Source organism: Pristiophorus japonicus, chromosome 18 (assembly GCF_044704955.1).
Source record: "Pristiophorus japonicus isolate sPriJap1 chromosome 18, sPriJap1.hap1, whole genome shotgun sequence".
Classification (NCBI taxonomy): domain Eukaryota; kingdom Metazoa; phylum Chordata; class Chondrichthyes; family Pristiophoridae; genus Pristiophorus; species Pristiophorus japonicus.
The window spans coordinates 37,780,893-37,802,370 of NC_091994.1; the positions used below are offsets into that span (position 1 = coordinate 37,780,893).

The 21,478-nt window shown below is 46.4% G+C and overlaps 1 protein-coding gene across 1 annotated transcript in view; it reads right to left on the reverse strand.

Annotated features, from left to right (window-relative positions):
* The window catches only part of LOC139228666 (calponin-2-like), a 44,197-nt gene extending 23,011 nt beyond the window's left edge, over positions 1–21,186 (reverse strand). The window contains exon 1 of the mRNA XM_070859895.1: positions 20,880–21,186. Coding sequence (XP_070715996.1) covers positions 20,880–20,942 — 63 coding nt within the window. The 5' untranslated portion in view covers positions 20,943–21,186. The remainder of the gene's footprint in view (positions 1–20,879) is intronic.
* Between the last annotated feature and the right edge of the window lie 292 nt (positions 21,187–21,478).

Sequence of the window (21,478 nt, forward strand, 5' to 3'; positions counted from 1 at the left end):
GATCCCTCGGGCTTGCTCCGCCATTCAATAAGATCATGGCTGATCTGATCATGGACTCAACTCCCCGCTCCCCATAACCCTTCACTCCCTTATCACTCAAAAATCTGTCTATTTCCAGCTTAAATATATTCAATGACCCAGCCTCCACAGCTCTCTGGGGCAGAGAATTCCAACAATTCAAGACCCTTAAAAGAAGAAATTCTTCCTCCTATCTGTTTTAAATGGGTGACCCCTTATTCTGAAACTGTGCCCCCTAGTTCCACGAGGGGAAATATCTTCTCTGCATCTACCCAGCCAAGCCCCCTCAGTATCTTATATGTTTCAATAAGATCACCTCTCATTCTTCTAAACTCCAATGAGTATAGGCCCAACCTGCCTTCATAAGACAATCCCTTCATCTCAGGAATCATCCTAGACTGGGTGTTGTGTAATGAGAGAGGATTAATTAGCAATCTTGTTGTGCGAGCCCCTTAGGGAAGAGTGACCATAATATGGTAGAATTCTTTATTAAGATGGAGAGTGACACAGTTAATTCAGAGACTAGAGTCCTGAACTTAAAGAAAGCTAACTTCGACGGTATGAGAGGTGAATTGGCTAGGATAGACTGGCGAAGGATACTTAAAGGGTTGACGGTGGATAGGCAATAGCAGACTAAAATTTAAAGATCGCATGGATGAACTTCAACAATTGTATATCCCTGTCTGGCATAAAAATAAAACGGGAAAGGTGGCTCAACCGTGGCTTACAAGGGAAACATAGAAACATAGAAAATAGGTGCCCTTCTAGCCTGCGCTGCCATTCAATGAGTTCATGGCTGAACATGCAACTTCAGTACCCCATTCCTGCTTTCTCACCATATCCCTTGATTCCCCTAGTAGTAAGGACTCCATCTAACTCCTTTTTGAATATATTTAGTGAATTGGCCTCAACAACTTTCTGTGGTAGAGAATTCCACAGGTTCACCACTCTCTGGGTGAAGAAATTCCTCCTCATCTCGGTCCTAAATGGCTTCCCCCTTATCCTTAGACTGTGTCCCCTGGTTCTGGACTTCCCCAACATTGGGAACATTCTTCCTGCATCTAACCAGAGTACTTAAGGAAGTGGCCCTGGAAATAGTGGATGCATCGGTGGTCATTTTCTAACATTCTAGACACTCTGGATCAGTTTCTTATGGACTGAAGGCCCACTTTTTAAAAAAGGAGGGAGAGAGAAAACAGGGAATTATAGACCGGTCAGCCTGACATCGGTGGTGGGGAAAATGTTGGAATCAATTATTAAGGATGAAATAGCAGCGCATTTGGAAAGCAGTGACAGGATCGGTCCAAGTCAGCATGGAATTAGGGATAGTGTTAAATCCAAGGAAGAGGCATATAAAGTGACCCAAAAAAGCAGCAAACCTGAGGACTGGGAGAAATTTAGAACTCAGCAGAGCAAGACAAAGGGTTTAATTAGGAGGGGGAAAATAGAATATGACAGTAAGCTTGCAGGGAACATAAAAACTGACTGTGTATCTGTAGAAGCTTTTACAAAGAGAAAAAGATTGGTGAAGACAAATGTGGGGCCCTTACAGTCAGAATCAGGTGAATTTATAATGGGGTACAAAGAAATGGCAGGCCAATTGGACAAATACTTTGGTTCTGTCTTCACTAGGGAAGACACAAATAACCTTCAGGAAATACTAGGGGACTGAGGGTCTAGCGAGAAGGAGGAATTAAAGGAAATCCTTGTCAGCCTGCAAATTGTGTTAGGAAAATTGATGGGATTGAAGGCTGATGGGCCTGATAGTCTGCATCCCAGAGTACTTAAGGAAGTGGCCCTGGAAATAGTGGATGCATTGGTGGTCATTTTCTAACATTCTAGACACTCTGGACAGTTTCTTATGGACTGGAGGCCCACTTTTTTTTTTTAAAAAGGAGGGAGAGAGAAAACAGGGAATTATAGACCGGTCAGCCTGACATCGGTGGTGGGGAAAATGTTGGAATCAATTATTAAGGATGAAATAGCAGTGCATTTGGAAAGCAGTGACAGGATCGGTCCAAGTCAGCATGGAATTATGAAAGGGAAATCATGCTTGACAAATCTTCTAGAATTTGTGTGAGGATGTAACTAGTAGGGTGGACAAGGGGGAGCCAGTGGAGTGGTGTATTTAGATATTCAAAAGGCTTTTGACAAGGTCCCATACAAGAGATTAGTGTGCAAAATTGAAGCTCATGGTATTGGGGGTAATGTATTGACGTGGAGAGAGAACTGGTTGGCAGACAGGAAGCAGAGAGTAGGAATAAACGGGTCATTTTCAGAATGGCAGGCAGTGACTAGTGGGGTACCGTAAGGTTCAGTGCTGGGACCCCAGCTATTTACAATATACATTAATGATTTAGACAAAGGAATTGAATGTAATATCTCCAAGTTTGCAGATGACACTAAGCTGGGTGGCAGTGTGAGCCGTGAGGAGGATGCTAAAAGGCTGCAGGGTGACTTGGACGGGTTCGGTGATTGGGCAAATACATGGCAGATGCGGTATAATGTAGATAATGTGAGGTCATCCACTTTGGTGGTAAAAACAGGAAGGCAGATTATCTGAATGGTGACAGATTAATAAAAGGGAAGGTGCAATGAGACTTGGGTGTCGTGTTACATCAGTTATTGAAAGTTGGCATACAGGTACAGCAGGCGGCGAAGGTGGCAAATGGCATGTTGGCCTTCATAACGAGAGGATTTGAGTATAGGAGCAGGGAGATCTTACCATAGTTGTGCAGGGGCTTGGTGAGGCCTCACCTTGAATATTGTGTTCAGTTTTGGTCTCCTAATCTGAGAAAAGACATTCTTGCTATTGAGGGAGTACAGCGAAGGTTCACCAGACTGATTCCCAGGATGGCAGGACTGTCATATGAAGACTGGATCGACTCTGGAATTTCAAAGAATGAAAGGGGATCTCATAGAAACATAAAATTCTGACGCGTATAGACAGGTTAGATGCAGGAAGAGTGTTCCCGATGTTGGGGAAATCCAGAACCAGGAGTCACAGTCGAAGGATAAGGGGTAAGCCATTTAGGACCATGATGAGGAGAAACTTCTTCACTCAGAGAGTTGTGAGCATATGGAATTTTCTACCACAGAAAGTTGTTGAGAACAGTTCATTAGATATACTCAAAAGGGAGTTAGATGTGGCCCTTATGGCTAAAGGGATCAAGGGGTATAGAGAAAAAGTAGGAATGGGGTACTGAAGTGCATGATCAGCCATGATCATATTGAATGGTGGTGCAGGCTCGAAGGACTGAATGGCCTACTCCTGCACCTATTTTCTATGTTTCTATGAACCTTCTCCGAGCTGCCTCCAATGCAAGTATATCCCTCCTATAATAAGGCAGTAAATTCTGAGCCATGTGCTGTGACAAACCACCCAAATGTTGAGTTTACAAAGGATTAAGCAATTAAGACGTTGCACAGGAGCAACAGGTGGTGTACCTCCATTGCCCAGTCTCTCCCCTTGCTCCATTCTTCAGCGCACATATCACTTCCACATTTCCTTAATCCAATGCTGGAAAGAACACAACTCGAGTTCCTGGCTAATTATGTAACTGGGTGTTAGCTTGCGTTGTGTGATGACAGACTAAACCCCTGGATCCGGTACTAGCAGGATAAATCATACTCAAACGATACTCCAGTCTCTCCTATTTTAATAACATTAGTCTAGGATACATAATTACATAATGGACAGAGGATTTTCCTACGCTGAATAATACACCCACAATTTCACCCACACCACAGTCACTGATATCTTGCCGTCTCACCAGATAAATGCACCACACATTCGAACAACTGAGCCATACTGACCTGGAAGGGCCCATCTCAGTCTATGCTGAATTAGCTAATCTCAGGCAGAGATGGGAGTCATTGACCTCAGTGCCCCAGGGGGTGGAGGGGACGAAGACGAATAAAAAAAAAAAGTCATAAAAGGTTCTTGCTCCTGATCTAGATTCAGTGGTTCCAAATGTGCTCACATGGACAATGGGTGAGGACTTGCCTGTGTTTACCCCAGAGTCAAATATCCTGCTGACAAGACCCCAGTTTTAACTCCAGGTGGATTCCTCACTTAGGCCCAAGTCAAAATTACAATTGGGTCTCAGTGATGTCATCAGGCCACAACATGGATATGTAAAGAAGGACGCAGTTGGCTCCGGGCACACATCCTTGCTGCCTGCTCAGACAGCAGGTTAAAATTGCAGATGCTGTGATCATGGCAGCTTTCAGAAAGGTAAGAGCCAGGGCGGTTTGAACTGCCCACCCACAAGGTTTCTGCTTAGCGAGTCGGGATAAAATCGCCCCCAGTCTCAGCTCATGCGACCAATGGCTGCTTGGATGGTGACTACTGCCCATGAAACTGGACCCACGCATGAAGTTAGGGAGAATAGATGAAAGGAGATCCAAAAATAAATGAATCCCCTTCATAAAACTCTAAATCCAATTACACAAAGTCATTTGATGGTGCTGGACAGGGAGTGTAGAGTTGTGGGACCCGGATTATAAGCTCACTGAACCGGAGATCTTCCTGGCCTGCAGTTAGCAATTGAGCCATCAGCACAATTTAAACAAAATATGTTTTATAGTCAGAGGGGAAACTTATCGTAGCCCGGTCGTTCAGTCAACAAACTGTCCTGTTTAACGGTGAATGTGAGGGAGTGCGTTAGAATTCTCCCCCACCCCCCGAATTCTTCACGGCCAAGAGCTGGAAAGTGGGATGCGGCTGGATAACTCTTTGTCGGCCGGCACGGACACGATGGGCCGAAATGGCCTCCTTCTGTGCTATAAATTTCTATGATTCACCTGTAATGCAACTTAATGCTCTTCAATATTTTACTAAAAATAAATTCTGATTTTTTTTTGTCGGGAATGATTTATGCTGGTGTCTGGCAATTGGCTCTCCCTCAGTTCTCTCTCATTATCAAGGTTTGGGCTTGTGCTGTGATACCCAGTGCTCCTCCCACTGATACCTTGTCCACTGAGCATTCTTCGTGTGAGCCTCGATAGTGAGAATCAACAGGATAGCTAACCCTGGGGAGAGGGAGGCAGTGCCACTGCTGAACCTGATCCTGTCCTCACAGGTACACACTGCTGGTGTCGAGAGAACTCACTTTTATCCATGGTTACACGTTTACTGTCCTCAAAGTATAGGAAAAGGGAAGAGCCTTTCCTGCCAGCTCTATTGTTCCCACGACTACAAACCAGGGTTATTTACAGATTTTTTTCCCAATCCCTCCATTGGGAATAGCAAAGCTCGTCAGAAATGGCTCACCATTAGCTTCTTAATTATTTGAGGGAATGTAGCCCCTTAATGTCCAAAGAGCAGAATCAGGGGCCTGAGACAATGTGCGAGTCTGTGTGTGCACATACTGTGTAAGGGTAGGATTTACAGAGTTAAATAGCCTCCTAACATTGAACATCTGGACTCACAGTCACTCAGGAGAGATAATGATAGGGGGAAATGAGATGAGGGGGTTACCTTATGATGATAGATTGAGTAGACTGGGTCTTTACTCGTTGGAGTTCAGAAGGATGAGGGGTGATCTTATAGAAACATTTAAAATAATGAAAGGGATAGACAAGATAGAGGCAGAGAGGTTGTTTCCACTGGTCGGGGAGACTAGAACTAGGGGGCACAGCCTCAAAATACGGGGGAGCCAATTTAAAACCGAGTTGAGAAGGAATTTCTTCTCCCAGAGGGTTGTGAATCTGTGGAAGCAGTTGAGGCTAGCTCATTGAATGTATTCAAATCACAGATCGATAGATTTTTAACCAATAAGGGAATTAAGGGTTCTGGGGAGCGGGCGGGTAAGTGGAGCCGAGTCCACGGCCAGATCAGCCATGATCTTGTTGAATGGCGGAGCAGGCTCGAGGGGCTAGATGGCCTACTCCTGTTCCTAATTCTTATGTTCTTATGAAACCAGGCCCAGCACAGGTTAGACCCCGGGCCCAGCACAGGTTAGACCCCGGGCCCAGCACAGGTCAGGTCAGGGGCATCGAAGGAGGGGGAAGTAAATTTAGAAGAAAAATAAATAGGGCCAACCAAATGGAGCACAACATTACAAGATCTACTGTATGTTGCTTAGGGTCCTACAACCACACACAGTTCACAAATTCTTTATCCAAACAGCACTGATGGCTTATCCAAGAGTTGATGCTCAGATCCTGGACCCACAACATTCCGACTACGATGATACTACCAGCTGTGCCAAGCTGAAACTTGAGGTTAACAGATTTGCCTTTCAGTGAACATGGTGTAACTGTACAAATTACACAACAACTAACATGCTCCACACTTGCCAAATCAAACAACATACTGCATAAACAGAAATAAAGTGCAGGTCCACAGTGACTCAATGGGGAAATGCACCAAGTCCGGTTCCGGTTCCTCAGTCAAATGCCAGTCTCAACGTATGAGCAGAATGGTGTGTCAGCAGGGTATTTAACTGGGGTTTGGGGGGGGCCGGGGAGGGGGGGGGGGGGGGGGGTGGGTCACTGGGTAGCAGGAGCTCCGCCTGATTTTGACTCTGCTCTCGCCCAAAAAAAGACTTGCATTTATATAGCTCCTTTCATGCCCTCAGGACGTGGCAGCAAATATGCACACAATCGCCCACGGACAGCAATGAGACATTGATCAGGTAACCTGTTTTAGTGATGTTGGTTGAGGGATAAATATTGGCTAGGACGTTGGCGGTCTCCCTGCTCTTCTTCAAAATAGTGCTATGGGATCTTTTACGTCCATCTGAGGGGGCAGACTGGGCCTCGGTTCTGAAAGGTGATACCCTCAGACAATGCAGCATTTCCTCAGTACTACACTGCAGTGTCAGCCTAGATCTAGTGACTGAAGTGGGGCTTGAACCCACAACCGACTGACTCAGAGCTGAGAGTGCTATTAAATATGAGTCAGCTGCCAATTATAGTGCCCGTACTGCCATGGTGGCTGAGATTACTTCACCAAGCCACGAAACACTCTGGTTACAGGTTACATCCTTGCTCTTGCTGAATTAGCTACTTGTACAGTAGGGAGTGGCCTACAATTGGCCTCAGCTGTGGCTCAGTGGGTAGCACACTCGCCTTGGAGTCAGAAGGTTGAGAGTTCAAGTCCCACTACAGAATCTTGAGCACATAAATGTGGACTGACACTCCAGTACATTACTGAGGAGTGCTGCACTGTTGGCCCTGGTTGCTCTCTCAAGTGGACGCAAAAGATCCCATGGCACTATTTCTAAGTGCCGGGGAGTTATCCCTGGCCAATATTTTTCCTTCAAATTAACATAACAAAAACAGACTGTCTGGTCATTATCACATTGCTGTTTGTAGGAACTTGCTGTGTACAAATGGCTGCCGTGATTCCAACATTAGTGACAACACTTCAAAAAATACTCAATTGGCTATAAAGCACTTTGGTCGGTGGTCGTGAAAGGTACTAAATAATTGCAATTTTTCTTTCAGCGTCACAGGGATAGGAAAGCAGGGGAGGGAATTGGTTTGTATTTCTGTTATAAAAGTGTGCCTGTTACTCACCACTATCCAGTGGCTCCTGTTAGAAAGTGCGGGTGTACAGACCTCAGAAGAGAGCAGAACTGGACTTGGTGTGATGCCCCGTGTGGTGGAATAGCTGGCCACAATACACTATCTGGGCAGACAAGAAGAATGGCTACTTGGGCCCGGTACCGTCAGGCAGCTGGTGACCAGGGAACTATATCCCAGCGGGAAGTCATCACCCAGGAAGCCTGCACTCCCGTGAGAGTCAGCTCGGAGGAAATGCCCAAACAGTGTGCGCGGTAACAGATCCAGACAGCGATTGGTGAAAGCATCAGGGCAGGACCAGCAATGGACCCGAGTCACACACAGCCTCAATACCAGTGTAACAACATACTGCGGAGGACACAAGGTTGGGTTGGGTTGAGGGAGGTGGGAAGAGTGTGATAAAATCAGGGGAAGAATTTTGTGAATATACAGATGACACATCCCATAAAAGACCACACAACCTGGTGTTTTGGTTGTAAACATAAGAGAGCTGCTTTATTGGACAAGAAGATTTAGCCATTTATTTATGCTCTGTGGCCATGCCTTCAGCTGCCTGGGCTCCAAGCTCTGGAACTCCCTCCCTAAACCCCTCCGCCCCTCTACCTACCTCTCTTTCCTCCTTAAAACCTACCTCTTTGACCCAGCTTTTGGTCATAATTTCTTCTCATGTGGCTCAGTGTCAAATTTATTGTTTTGTCTTATAACACTCCTGTGAAGCACCTTGAGACATTTTACTACGATAAAGGCACTATATAAATACAAGTTGTTGTTATAAGTTTTACAGTAAGTCACAACTAGGAGACTGGAAGTTTTTTAAAAGACGAAGTGGGTCAGGGGAAAAAAATTCCTCTCTTGCAGTCAGCACAAGCCAGCGTTTCACATCCCCTGAAAACAGAAACAAAAGTGCACGAGGAGGGGAATCTCCTTCGAAAATCCCCAAGTCCCGGTTGTGAGGCTTACAGAGGAACCGCTTGGTGATGAACAGCCTTGTTACTGGGAGTATTTAAAATGGGAAAGTTCAGCAGGGGCATACAAAGCCACACTATTGAAAAGGGCCTTGATGCAGCATAAAACCACCCATTACCACTTCTTCCAATAAAGCAATTTAAACATAAAGTTTCGCAAGAGATAGTCACACACAGTGAATTATATATGCGTAAAAATCTATGGATAGATCTCAGCGATGGCAAGAACAGCAGAGATCAATTGGCAGATTTGCTGAAAACTTCATCAGCTGAACCATGGCAACACTTGGCATTAAGGCACAGAGCAAACCAAGCTCCTTCCACCTGGGGACCAATTCCTTCTGAAAATTAAGGTCACATCCAGCTAGGCTTTAGCTCGTATACAAAGAGAGATCCTTTATTTACAGCCTAGATGCTGCACATAAAGCAGCACTCAGAAGATTAAAAATTAATTTAGCAATTACCATAAAAGAAGTTACTGAACCAAAGCAACTGAGACACTTGTTTTTAACATCGCCGTTTGTTCAGATCTTGTACGGAGCTAAAGGCCTGAGCCTCTGGAATCCAGGCCCAGGCAGCTCAAGTTGGCATTCGGTCAGGGAGAGAGATTTAGGATCACAATGACAGAGCTAGAATGCAAAGCCTTTTCAAAATAAATCATTTATTCAGAGCGAGATGCGGGCGATTATTTTAAAATCAAAATGGGGAAGAGCAAATAAGTCTTCTGCCCCCCTCCCGAGTTAGCTTTCAGTTATGAGACACAGTAACCAGAAATCCGAACGGAGGCACTCAGTACAATATTGAAAGATTCCCAGAATTCTGTGGGAATTCCCACAAATATGTGCGTGAAAAAAAGGAACTTTATTCACTTTAATAAAAAAATCTGTAGCTCGATAGTAAAAATGAATCTCTCGCTCTTATCCTTGCCAGACTCTTCCAATTTTTTCTCTTCCTCTGCTGAAGGTGCTGCCTCTTGCCGAGGTACAAATTCAACAGGTTTTGGTCGGTACCCCACCCAAACAACAATTGCGAGCATCAACGGGTTGCTCAACCGTGTGGGGCACCAGAGTGGAGGCTGACCCTGTCCTTGCCCGACAGGCATTTTCCACCGGGGTCACTGGATAACGATCAGAAGCAGGAACTTGGCTGGTTTTCCCTTTCCTTAAATGCAGAGTTACCAAGGTCAATGTAACCTCCTTACTGCCAACCTACTGGAGATCAGCTAACTCAGTGCAGACCAGGAACCTGAACTACTTCAGTCACTTCCCAGAGAACATTTGAAGGGTAATTAATCTGCCAGATAACAGGAGATGGTCCTTGGTCTGAAAGTGCCATTCAAAGTCTAAACAGGACTTCACTAAATGAATAACAATGTTGAATACTGCATTGGACACTGCTGGGAAGGCAGGAATCTGATTAACATTAACTGGAACTAGCATCCAACCATCTACATTGTTGGGACCAATGGTCTTTGGTCAAAAGTGCACCATCAGAGGTGAGCCTGCAAAGCAAACGCCCTGACCCCCATTGACCAGCCCATATGGACGTGCCTTACCCATCCAGGGGTGGGGGGGGGGGGAAAAGAGGGAAAGTAGTAGCTTAGAAACACCTAGTCTCTTAAACTCGAGTTTCACTGGCCTTGAGGAGGCTTAGCCTTTCAAGCCGATCCTTCTTAATCGTCCGAGACCTAGTTACAAAGTAGCTGTGGCCATCTTGAGTCTCAAGTCACAGCGAGTTGCACTGCCACGTGATACCGCTGGGCAACAACATGAACGATTGCATGAGGGCCCAGCAGCCATCAATCACATCGGCTCACCCTGGAGAGGAAACGTCGCCGCCAATTCCAAGGAACCAGGGGCCACGAAGAGATTTTCCAAGTTGGAGAAGTCAAAATGGCCATTGAGGAGCAGCACCTCTAGAAAGACAGTTCAAGAGACAAAGCGATCTGGAAATTGCCCAATATTGCAATACCGGCGCCCCAGTCTGTGGGTATGGAAACCAGATCAGATACCACACACGGATCCGAGTGTTACATTTTTATGGTTGTTCCTGCTTGTTATCTTTATGATGTTATAATTGTTACAATACTGCGTGGCTGCTGTAATAAATGCTCCGAACACATCATCATGTGATGACCAAAGGGAGCCCAACCTTAACCTCATAATAACTCCATTTGGCTTCTACCTTGCTGGTGGCTTCCATGCTTGGTGAGACCCGTGCGGCTGCCCGGATTCACAAAGTCAAGAAGTCGAGATCCACCCAGTCCTCCCGAACATCCGGTACCCACAGCCCTCCCTTGGCCTGTGATGATTCACTGGGCGAGCTGCGTAAATAAAGGTGAGTGAGCGAACGGACCAGGGATTGCGTGTAGGCTCCATACTCATTAAATAGGCAGTCTTGGCTGGTTCTATCTCTGTGACCCAACACCAACTCATCATCCAGCCACTGGTCCAAATCTGCAGACTAATTCCAACCAATATTTTTTTTTATATAAAAGACTCATTTATTTCTAGACTTTCCATGTTCAGATGGTTAGGCGAGAATTCCTTCACCTGTACGAGGTGCAACAGGAGACACAGAATTAATATTAAGTTACGTGAAAGGAATAGATACCAACATCTGGAATTGCTCCGGTAACCACCACTCAGCTGACAAAAACTCAAAAAGCCAACAACTAAACTCGATAAAGTTTGGTGGCAATAAAAACATTTCTTGGTACGAACTGAAGTTTCCTACAGGCATCGCGTGTGGTTCAGTCGCTCCCTTGACCATTATCTAATCGCTTGCTTTCCCGTGGACCTTGCCGTGCCCCCGCCCCCGCCCCCCCCCTTGCCCTTTATCTATTAGCGCAGTAGTGGGAGCCAGAAGTGCAACAGTAACACGCCTTAGTGATGCAGCCTGTATCTCGTGTCTTGGAGGGACTAAAATGCCTACCATTTTAATCTCTCCAAGGACGGACCGAGTTAACACTAGGCAAGGAGTTGCTTGGTTCTGTTTGTTAACTGCTTTATTCCATGGTAGACAAAATATACAGAACATCAGATTCGATGAAAGTCACTCGGGGCAATCGGTTCACCTGCCGTTAGTAACAAAGAACACATGCACAACATGGCCACCGAGTGGGTCCTTGATCAAGGTGGAAAGATTTGCTTCTGCCCAAAATAATTAAAATCGCTTACGTGCAAGTCTTTTTCATGGCAGAATGGCCACAGAATTCCAAATCCTTACATGTGGAACTTCATTCTCTTTGCTATTCATCTGATCAGAGCCCTGCCGAGTTGCTCCAATGCACTTGTCTGTGTGAAATTCAGCCAGGTTCTCCACAATAACCTATGTGTTGTGAGGATCACCTGCACCTTCTTTCACTAACCCTTCCAACCATTGCAGGCTCTGAACCAGCAGTGCTATCACTTGACCTTCCAACCAACCACCTACAAGAGCCTCTGCTCCTTCTTCACTCTCAGAGTGTCAGTGACTGCAAGTCCACGCCATAGATCACAGTTATTGCGGAAAAGGCCAACCAGCAAAGGATGCAGATCTGGCATCTTGGCAATCACATGTAGATCCTGCGTAATGCTGTACAAATCCAACTCGACATAAGAACTAGTAGCAGGAGTAGGCCATTCAACTCCTCGAACCTGCTCCGCCATTCAATGAGATCATGGCTGATCTTCTCTCTCAACTCCACTTTCCTGCACTGTCCCCATATCCCTCGTTTCCCTTCAAGGACTTCTCTGGATTCTCTGAATTTGATGCACAGCTCCTGGTATTTATAGGTCATCTTCTCAAATATATCAGGAACTTTGGTCCAAAGCGTGAGCCTAATCATCTCCCATTAAAATCTAGGATTTTTTTCAAGTCTCATTTCACCAACACCACTTTCTTCGGTGATTTCTCCTGGCTGAACCATACTTGTGCGATGCTTTTAATCTTGTATCACGAGGACAACTGGTATCTCTGTCAGGCTGGCAATCGAACAAATCACCGATATCCATATCCGAGCTGTTACCGGGAATCACAAGAACCACTCCCACCGGTCACACAGCCAGACCACCGGAGCAATCGACCTGAAACATTAACTCTCTTTCTCTTTCTCTCCGCAGATGCTGCCTGACCTGCTGAGTATTTTCAGCATTTTCTGTTTGTATTTTATGCCATCGAGCGGGGGCCCCGAGGCTCCCCCTCGGAATGCAGTTTCATTGAGAGCAGTGAGTGCTGCTCTTGGCTAACTCTGCCCACCGTTTCCAGCCCCTATTTGTGCGGAGGATGCCAGGAGTACAGTTCATTTGGAAACTCGGTCCAGTAATGGGACAAGACCAGCAGTCCCTGAAACTAGATGTTCCGCCAGATTCCGCACAAATAACGGGCTGGAAACAGCGCCCGCCCTCAGGGAAAGCAGGCACTGGGTATGACAATCACCAACATTCCCCAGTATGGAGACCAGAGAAAATAAACCGACTGGAAACACTGCACCTGGTGACGGGGTCATCATCAAATAAATAAAGTCCAGTGACTGGCCCACTGAGGAAACAGCACTTTAGCTGGGAGAAATTGGAGATAAACCACCTCACTTTGGAGATCTTTGGGGGACCTGAAAATCAGGATGTGCCGGCTTTATCTAAATAATCGATACGCCTCAAGCTCAGCTTTGTTGATTTCCCAGCCCTCGCCTCACCAGGTGGCAGGTAATGGTGGTCAATGCACCGACTGATGTCTTTGCTGACTAAGCCGATCTTATCCAGGCTGGCACTTGGGCCTCAGTGCCCCTGGGTTAGGCAGGGGCGGACAATAAATAGCCAGGGTGCAATTTCCTGATTGTTATCCAGTGGACGAGAACATGAACTGGCTATGAAGTGGGAGGAGGCTGGTGTGGAGAATGAACATAAATACTGTAGCTACAAGAGCGGGTCCGCGGCTGGGTGTACCACGGCAAGTGTCTCACCTGCTAAATCCCCAAAGGCTTTCCACCATCTGCAAGGCATAAGGAGTGTGATGGAATACTCTTCACTTGCCTGGATGAGTGCAGCTCCAACAACACTGTAGAAGCTCGACATCATCCAGGACACAGCAGCCCACTTGATTGCCGCCCCATCCACCATCTTAAACATCCACTTCCTCCACCACCGGCGCACCGGGGCTGCAGTGTGTACCATCTACAAGATGCACTGCAGCAACTCGCCAAGGCTTCTTCGGCAGCACCTCCCAAACCAACGACCTCTACCACCTGGAAGGACAAGGGCAGCAGGCACATGGGAGCACCATCACCTCCACGTTCCCCTCCAAGTCACACACCATTCTGATCTGGAAATATAGCGCCGTTCCTTCATTGCGGCTGGATCAAAATCCTGGAACTCCCTCCGTAACAGAATTGTGGGAGTATCTTCACCACACGGACTGTAGCAGTTTATCAAGGCAGCTCACCACCACCTTCTCAAGGGCAATAAATGCTGGCCTTGGCAGTAGTGACCGCATCCCGGAACGAACAACAAAAATTGTGCTGGCTCTTTGAAAGCTACCCAATTAGTCTCATTCCCAGAATCCCAATAGCAGCGCAAATGTTTCCTTTTCAAGTATATATCCAATTCCCTTTAGAAAGTTACTAATTGACTCTGCTTCCACCACCCTTTCAGGCCGTGCATTCCAGATCTTAACAACTCTGTGTAAAAAATATTATCTCCCTCTGGTTCTCTTGGCAATTACCTGAAGTCTGTGTTCTATGGTTACTGACCCTCCTGCCAATTAAAACGCAGTTTTTTCCCCATCCGCTCTATCAAAACAATTAATAATTTTGAATCCCCTTATTAAACAGATATTTTATATATACACACATCTCAATGCAGTTTCTAGTGGGTAAAAGCACACAGTAGAAAGCCTCACCTAATTCAGCACTAATTAGAAATCTCACTCAAGAGAAGGCATGGAGTGTGGGGATTGGAAAAACATCACACTGGTGCAGAAGAGTGCTCTGCAGAGTTTGGCACGGAGGCACACTATTGGGCTAGAATGCACTTTACCCCACACCCAGCTATGCTACACCAGCAGACGAAAATGACAGGCAGAAAAAGACCACGTGGTCTATCAAGCATGCTCCGCGTGTGATGCCGCAGTCAGTATGATTAGACACCCCCTGCCAACCAGCAGCCATGTAATCTTCTGGGAGAGATGCAAAAAAAAGATAAAAAGCCAAGGTCAATTTGGGAAATAAAATCTGGGTAAACCAGTCCTGGGAGTGCTTGATGTTGACACTGCGGGTGTTTGAAAAAGGAAGCGCTCCTTTTCCAGAATAAACATTCGTCAACTTGATGATCACAAGCTTTTTTCCATTTTAAAAAAACAAGCGGCTCGACCTGCAGTTTTGTGTCTCGCTGTGTTCAGGCTACTTGGGAGGCCCACAGATCCAGTTTCTCCACTGCACATCCTCAGCTGAGGTCAAGAAACCAAAAAACACAGATTGCAACTTTCAAACTGCTGCCTCCAGCACCATGGAATCTGGTGCAAGATTCGATGGGATAGGCCCTCGGGCAAGGGAGCCTTGTGGTTATTCACCACGACCCCCTCACACCTGAAGCAGGTCCAGATGAGATGCTGTTGCATTGTTTACAAGGTCTGCCACCTAATGTGTTGTCAGTAAACACGACAGTGAGCTCACTGCCTCGGGAACTGTCCCTACGCTGGGTGGGAGCAGTGGGAGAAGGATCTTCCAGCAGTGGGAAAAGGGGGTTCAGTTCAGGGATGAGCTGGGTATATTTGAAGTCACTGCGGATATCAGACAAGAGGTGAACTTCAGTGCAAAAGTTGTCAGAGATTCTGGCGACCCTGGTTGAACAGTCTGCGATGAGGGTCATGCTCTTTGCGAAGGCCGTTAACAGTTAACACATTCCGGCTGCGTTTCCAGCGGCAGTCCCGGCCCCACACTTTGCCACCGGTGCTGCATGGCAAACTACAGCTATGTAAACACTGCCACTGTTGTCAGAAACTACTGGGGTTGAAATTGGGCATGGGTGGGTTGCAAAACAGATTGAGTTTGCCGCTTGTTATAGGTCACACCCGATGTTCAGCCTACAAAGTCAATGGAACTAACTATCGGGCGGAGCCTATAATAGTCAACCAACGTGACACCGCCTGACGTGCATTCCCGCAATGCAAATTCGCAATTGCAAATTGCATTCCACCAACGATGCCTCCGCAAGATCCTGCAAATCCCCTGGGAGGACAGACGTCAGTGTTCTCGATCAGGCCAACATCCCCAGCATGAAGCACTGGCCACACTCAACCAGCTCCGCTGGACAGGTCACATTGTTCACATGCCTGACACAAGACTCCCAAAGCAAGCGCTACTCGGAACTCCTACATGGCAAGCAAGCCCCAGGTGGGCAGAGGAAACGTTTCAAAGGACACCCTCAAAGCCGCTTTGATTAAGTGCAACATCCCCACCGGTACCTGGGAGTCCCTGGCCAAAGACCGCCCTAAGTGGAGGAAGAGCATCCGGGAGGGCGCTGAGCACCTCGAGTCTTGTCGCCGAGAGCATGCAGAAACCAAGCGCAGGCAGCGGAAGGAGATTGCGGAAAACCACACTCCCTGCCCATCCTTTCCTCCCACCTGTGACAGAAACTGTAGTTCCAGTATTGGACTGTACAGTCACCCAAGAACTCACTTTTAGAGTGGAAGCAAGATTTCGAGGGACTGCGTATGATGATTCCCGCAATCGTGTGTCATTTCACCTCCACTGTCTCTGGCCACTGGCAGGCCCAGCCACTCATACAGACCAAGTGCTTTGCACACCACCATTCCCCTATCACCATTCAAATCCAGCTATACAGCTTCCCCAACCACTTATCTTTACAAATCCACCAGGGAAGGTCTGCAGCCAGAATCAGAAACACTGTGTGTGCAGGATGGGCTATCCACAGTTGTTTTTCCATCGCAATATAAAGAGGGCAGATCCCAAAGCAGCCACAAAACCAGCACATCACAGCACCACTTCTTAAATCAGACCATTCTCACACCTCAGGGACACAGATTTTTCAACTACAGCATGTCAAGTGATGTACAAATGTAAAATTTTTTTTAGGGGGGTGGAAAGATTAAGAGGAGTGGGCTGTTGGCCATGAAATTTACACAAATACAAAAAGTGAAATGTGTAAAATTGTTAATGCGGAGGAACTTGTGGGGGAGGGGAAAAGGACACGACTCATATCCACATCCGGCAGGTTTGATGCATGAAACACCAAGGTGGTTTCAATGATAGGGTGACTTTTTGGCCTTGATTAAAAAGATTAGTAGGGCTACAGGGAAAAATTACAAGAACATAAGAAACAGGAGTAGGCCATACAGCCCCTCGAGCCTGCTCTGCCATTCATTATCATGGCTGATCTGATCATGGACTCAGCTCCATGTCTGGTTGGTTGATGGGGAATGAGGGTTTGACGGTCACAAAACTACAATGGACAGTGCTCCTCCTCATTTCCCCATCTTACACATTCCTCCCTCCATCCTCACCATGATGGAACCAAGACTTGCTGCACCATCTTCCCCAAAATAGTACAACTCCTCTTTTTGCCCACTCTCCCCTTCAATCCACAGATGTTTAAAATGTAAAATCTGGCATCAATTGACCATAATTCCCCAATTTCTCTCACACTCTGTCCTGTTCCTCACTCTCAGTGGGTTCTGTGCCATGGACCCAGGCCTTTCACTCATGTTTCTCAGTTGTAAAAAGCAAAGATTCAGTTGCTTGTTTAGTTCACCATTAATTCACCCCATTACACAGTGGGTATATAAAAGGGATGGGGAGAATTCACTGTTATCCCAGGAGCAGCACACAGTCCTGGACAACATATATTTTTACATCTCTCTCCCCCAATGTTAATTGTTCTCCTCAACAAGATGTTGATTCTTCCTGGGATACAGTTCCCCAGACATCAACCATTGTCTGCCTCTCCCTCCCCCATATCTCATCCAAGTGGCCCTTCTTCATGCGAGAGCCTGGGCAGTGAGCTTTGTCAGGTTGAGGGATGCACAGTGCAGCCCAATCCTGTCCTGAAGCATCAGCTTTAGCTCAGTTATAGCACTTTCATCGGAATCAGAGGGTCCCACTCCAGAGACTGATAGTCCAGTGCAATACTGAAGGCATGCTGCATTGTTGGAGGAGCCATATGTCTGCCATCTCAGGTGGCATTATTTCGAAGAGAAGGGACATTGTCCCGATGTTCTGTCCAATATTTATCCTTCAACCAACATCACCAAAACAGATGACCTGGTCATTTATCTCACCGCTGTTTGTGGGAGCTTGCTGTGCACAAATTGGGGCTAGCCCATGGATCACAGACTAATTGTTCCCCACAGTTCAGCACATGGTCCAGAACTTAAAGAAGGGTAACTTTGAAGGTATGAGGCGTGAATTGGCTAGGATAGATTGGCGAATGATACTGAAGGGGTTGACTGTGGATGGGCAATGGCAGACATTTAGAGACCGCATGGATGAACTACAACAATTGTACATTCTTGTCTGTCGTAAAAATAAAAAAGGGAAGGTGGCTCAACCGTGGCTATCAAGGGAAATCAGGGATAGCATTAAAGCCATGGAAGTGGCATACAAATTGGCCAGAAATAGCAGAGAACCCGGGGACTGGGAGAAATTTAGAACTCAGCAGAGGAGGACAAAGGGTTTGATTAGGGCAGGGAAAATAGAGTACGAGAAGAAGCTTGCAGGGAACATTAAGACGGATTGCAAAAGTTTCTATAGATATGTAAAGAGAAAAAGGTTAGTAAAGACAAACGTAGGTCCCCTGCAGTCAGAATCAGGGGAAGTCATAACGGGGAACAAAGAAATGGCGGACCAATTGAACAAGTACTTTGGTTCGGTATTCACTGAGGAGGACACAAACAACCTTCCGGATATAAAAGGGGTCGGAGGGTCTAGTAAGGAGGAGGAACTGAGGGAAATCCTTATTAGTCGGGAAATTGTGTTGGGGAAATTGATGGGATTGAAGGCCGATAAATCCCCAGGGCCTGATGGACTGCATCCCAGAGTACTTAAGGAGGTGGCCTTGGAAATAGTGGATGCATTGACAGTCATTTTCCAACATTCCATTGACTCTGGATCAGTTCCTATGGAGTGGAGGGTAGCCAATGTAACCCCACTTTTTAAAAAAGGAGGGAGAGAGAAAACAGGGAATTACAGACCGGTCAGCCTGACATCGGTAGTGGGTAAAATGATGGAATCAATTATTAAGGATGTCATCGCAGTGCATTTGAAAAGAGGTGACATGATAAGTCCAAGTCAGCATGGATTTGTGAAAGGGAAATCATGCTTGACAAATCTTCTGGAATTTTTTGAGGATGTTTCCAGTAGAGTGGACAAGGGAGAACCAGTTGATGTGGTATATTTGGACTTTCAGAAGGCTTTCGACAAGGTCCCACACAAGAGATTAATGTGCAAAGTTAAAGCACATGGGATTGGGGGTAGTGTGCTGACATGGATTGAGAACTGGTTGTCAGACAGGAAGCAAAGAGTAGGAGTAAATGGGGACTTTTCAGAATGGCAGGCAGTGACTAGTGGGGTACCGCAAGGTTCTGTGCTGGGGCCCCAGCTGTTTACACTGTACATTAATGATTTAGACGAGGGGATTAAATGTAGTATCTCCAAATTTGCGGATGACACTAAGTTGGGTGGCAGTGTGAGCTGCAAGGAGGATTCTATGAGGCTGCAGAGCGACTTGGATAGGTTAGGTGAGTGGGCAAATGCATGGCAGATGAAGTATAATGTGGATAAATGTGAGGTTATCCACTTTGGTGGTAAAAACAGAGAGACAGACTATTATCTGAATGGTGACAGATTAGGAAAAGGGCAGGTGCAAAGAGACCTGGGTGTCATGGTACATCAGTCATTGAAGGTTGGCATGCAGGTACAGCAGGCGGTTAAGAAAGCAAATGGCATGTTGTCCTTCATAGCGAGGGGATTTGAGTACAAGGGCAGGGAGGTGTTGCTACAATTGTACAGGGCCTTGGTGAGGCCACACCTGGAGTATTGTGTACAGTTTTGGTCTCCTAACCTGAGGAAGGACATTCTTGCTATTGAGGGAGTGCAGCGAAGGTTCACCAGACTGATTCCCGGGATGGCGGGACTGACCTATCAAGAAAGACTGGATCAACTGGGCTTGTATTCACTGGAGTTCAGAAGAATGAGAGGGGACCTCATAGAAACGTTTAAAATTCTGACAGGGTTAGACAGGTTAGATGCAGGAAGAATGTTCCCAATGTTGGGGAAGTCCAGAACCAGGGGACACAGTCTAAGGATAAGGGGGAAGCCATTTAGGACCGAGATGAGGAGGAATTTCTTCACCCAGAGAGTGGTGAACCTGTGGAATTCTCTACCACAGAAAGTTGTTGAGGCCAATTCACTAAATATATTCAAAAAGGAGTTAGATGAAGTCCTTACTACTAGGGGAATCAAGGGGTATGGTGAGAAAGCAGGAATGGGGTACTGAAGTTGCATGTTCAGCCATGAACTCATTGAATGGCAGTGCAGGCTAGAAGGGCCGAATGGCCTACTCCTGCACCTATTTTCTATGTTTCTATGTTTCTACAAGGCTATACAAACTTTTAAAACATTGAGTTTTCCCTCATTGCTGGAGAACTGACAGTTAAAGGTTTTAAACCAAAAGAAAAATCGTGTTCTATTGTCACATCAATTGTAAGGACACTGACGCAGGGAAGTTTAAACACTTCATTCTGGGCAGCACAGGCACCGAGTATAAGGGCAGAGAGCGAGAGAGAGAGAGATAAACAGACCTCCCCACACATATCAGTTGCCCAGTCACCTCGAGGGTTCCGGAAACAAACCCGAATTTAAAAAAAAACAACTCATTCACCCCTGGTTACCGTCCACCCCGGACATAAAGGGCAGTAAAAACAGATTGCAAACAATGACTTTAAGGAGAGAGCAATGCTCCCTCTTTGCATTATGGCCACCGCTTGAAGCAAAACACGTGGGAAATTAACTTTTCGTTCATCCAATCTAAACTTGCACCAGCCACCGGGACAACGCCCAGAGCTACATCAAAATAAGTTTCAAAAACAAACCAGCGAACACCTTGCTACATGAAAGCACAGTGACAAAGTTATCTGGCTCTTTTAAATGTTGGCAATTAAAAGTCAAGCATGTGGTCCCTTTTTAAAACGGGGCACAATTCATAAAAAGTGTCAATTTAAAATAAACAACATTTTAAAGCAACTTTAACAAATGAAACTCAATGTTGTTGCGGGTTGCGATGATGTTCTCCAGTCCCGGGAACAAAGTTGGCTGAGGCTGGGTCACAGCCCGGAGGCGCTTTAAAATGCCCAGTTAAAAGTTCAACTCACTTTATTTTTCACCTCTGCCGTTAAACCGTACGAGGGTCCGACGTTAAACTGTTTGCTGGCCATGCTGGTCCAAGGCTGTGCAATGCCGCGTTCGACCCGGGCTGCAGGCGGCTTCCTGTCCTCAAAGTTGTAGAAAGCGGGGGGGGGGGGCTAAGTGTCTGCGAACTTTTGATCAGTTTCCACAGCCAGTGAATTTCACTTCAACTTTCTTACCCCCGCCCGCTCAGCGCACCTGCCCATATATGGGCCGAAACTTAACAAATTCCAGGCTGGGCGGTACAGCTCTCCCCTCCTCCAACTCTCGAAATCTTCGTCTCATTCACTGAGAAAGCCGCAGGAAACTGACGTCAGGCAGTCACAGCACCTTTTGCACACAGACAATGAGGATGTTGCGAAACGAGGAAGTTGGTCCTGCCTAGATTTGCTTTAAGTAAAGTACTACCTGAACATCTGCAGTAAAAACACAGCATACACCGCAGGTCTGTCAACAAAAGCTAGGTTAATGTTTCAAGCGGGAAACTATAGATTTTTTTGTCACACAGAGGGTGATTACAGTAAGGAATGCTTCACCACAATGGGCCATTGAGCCGGAGACTCTG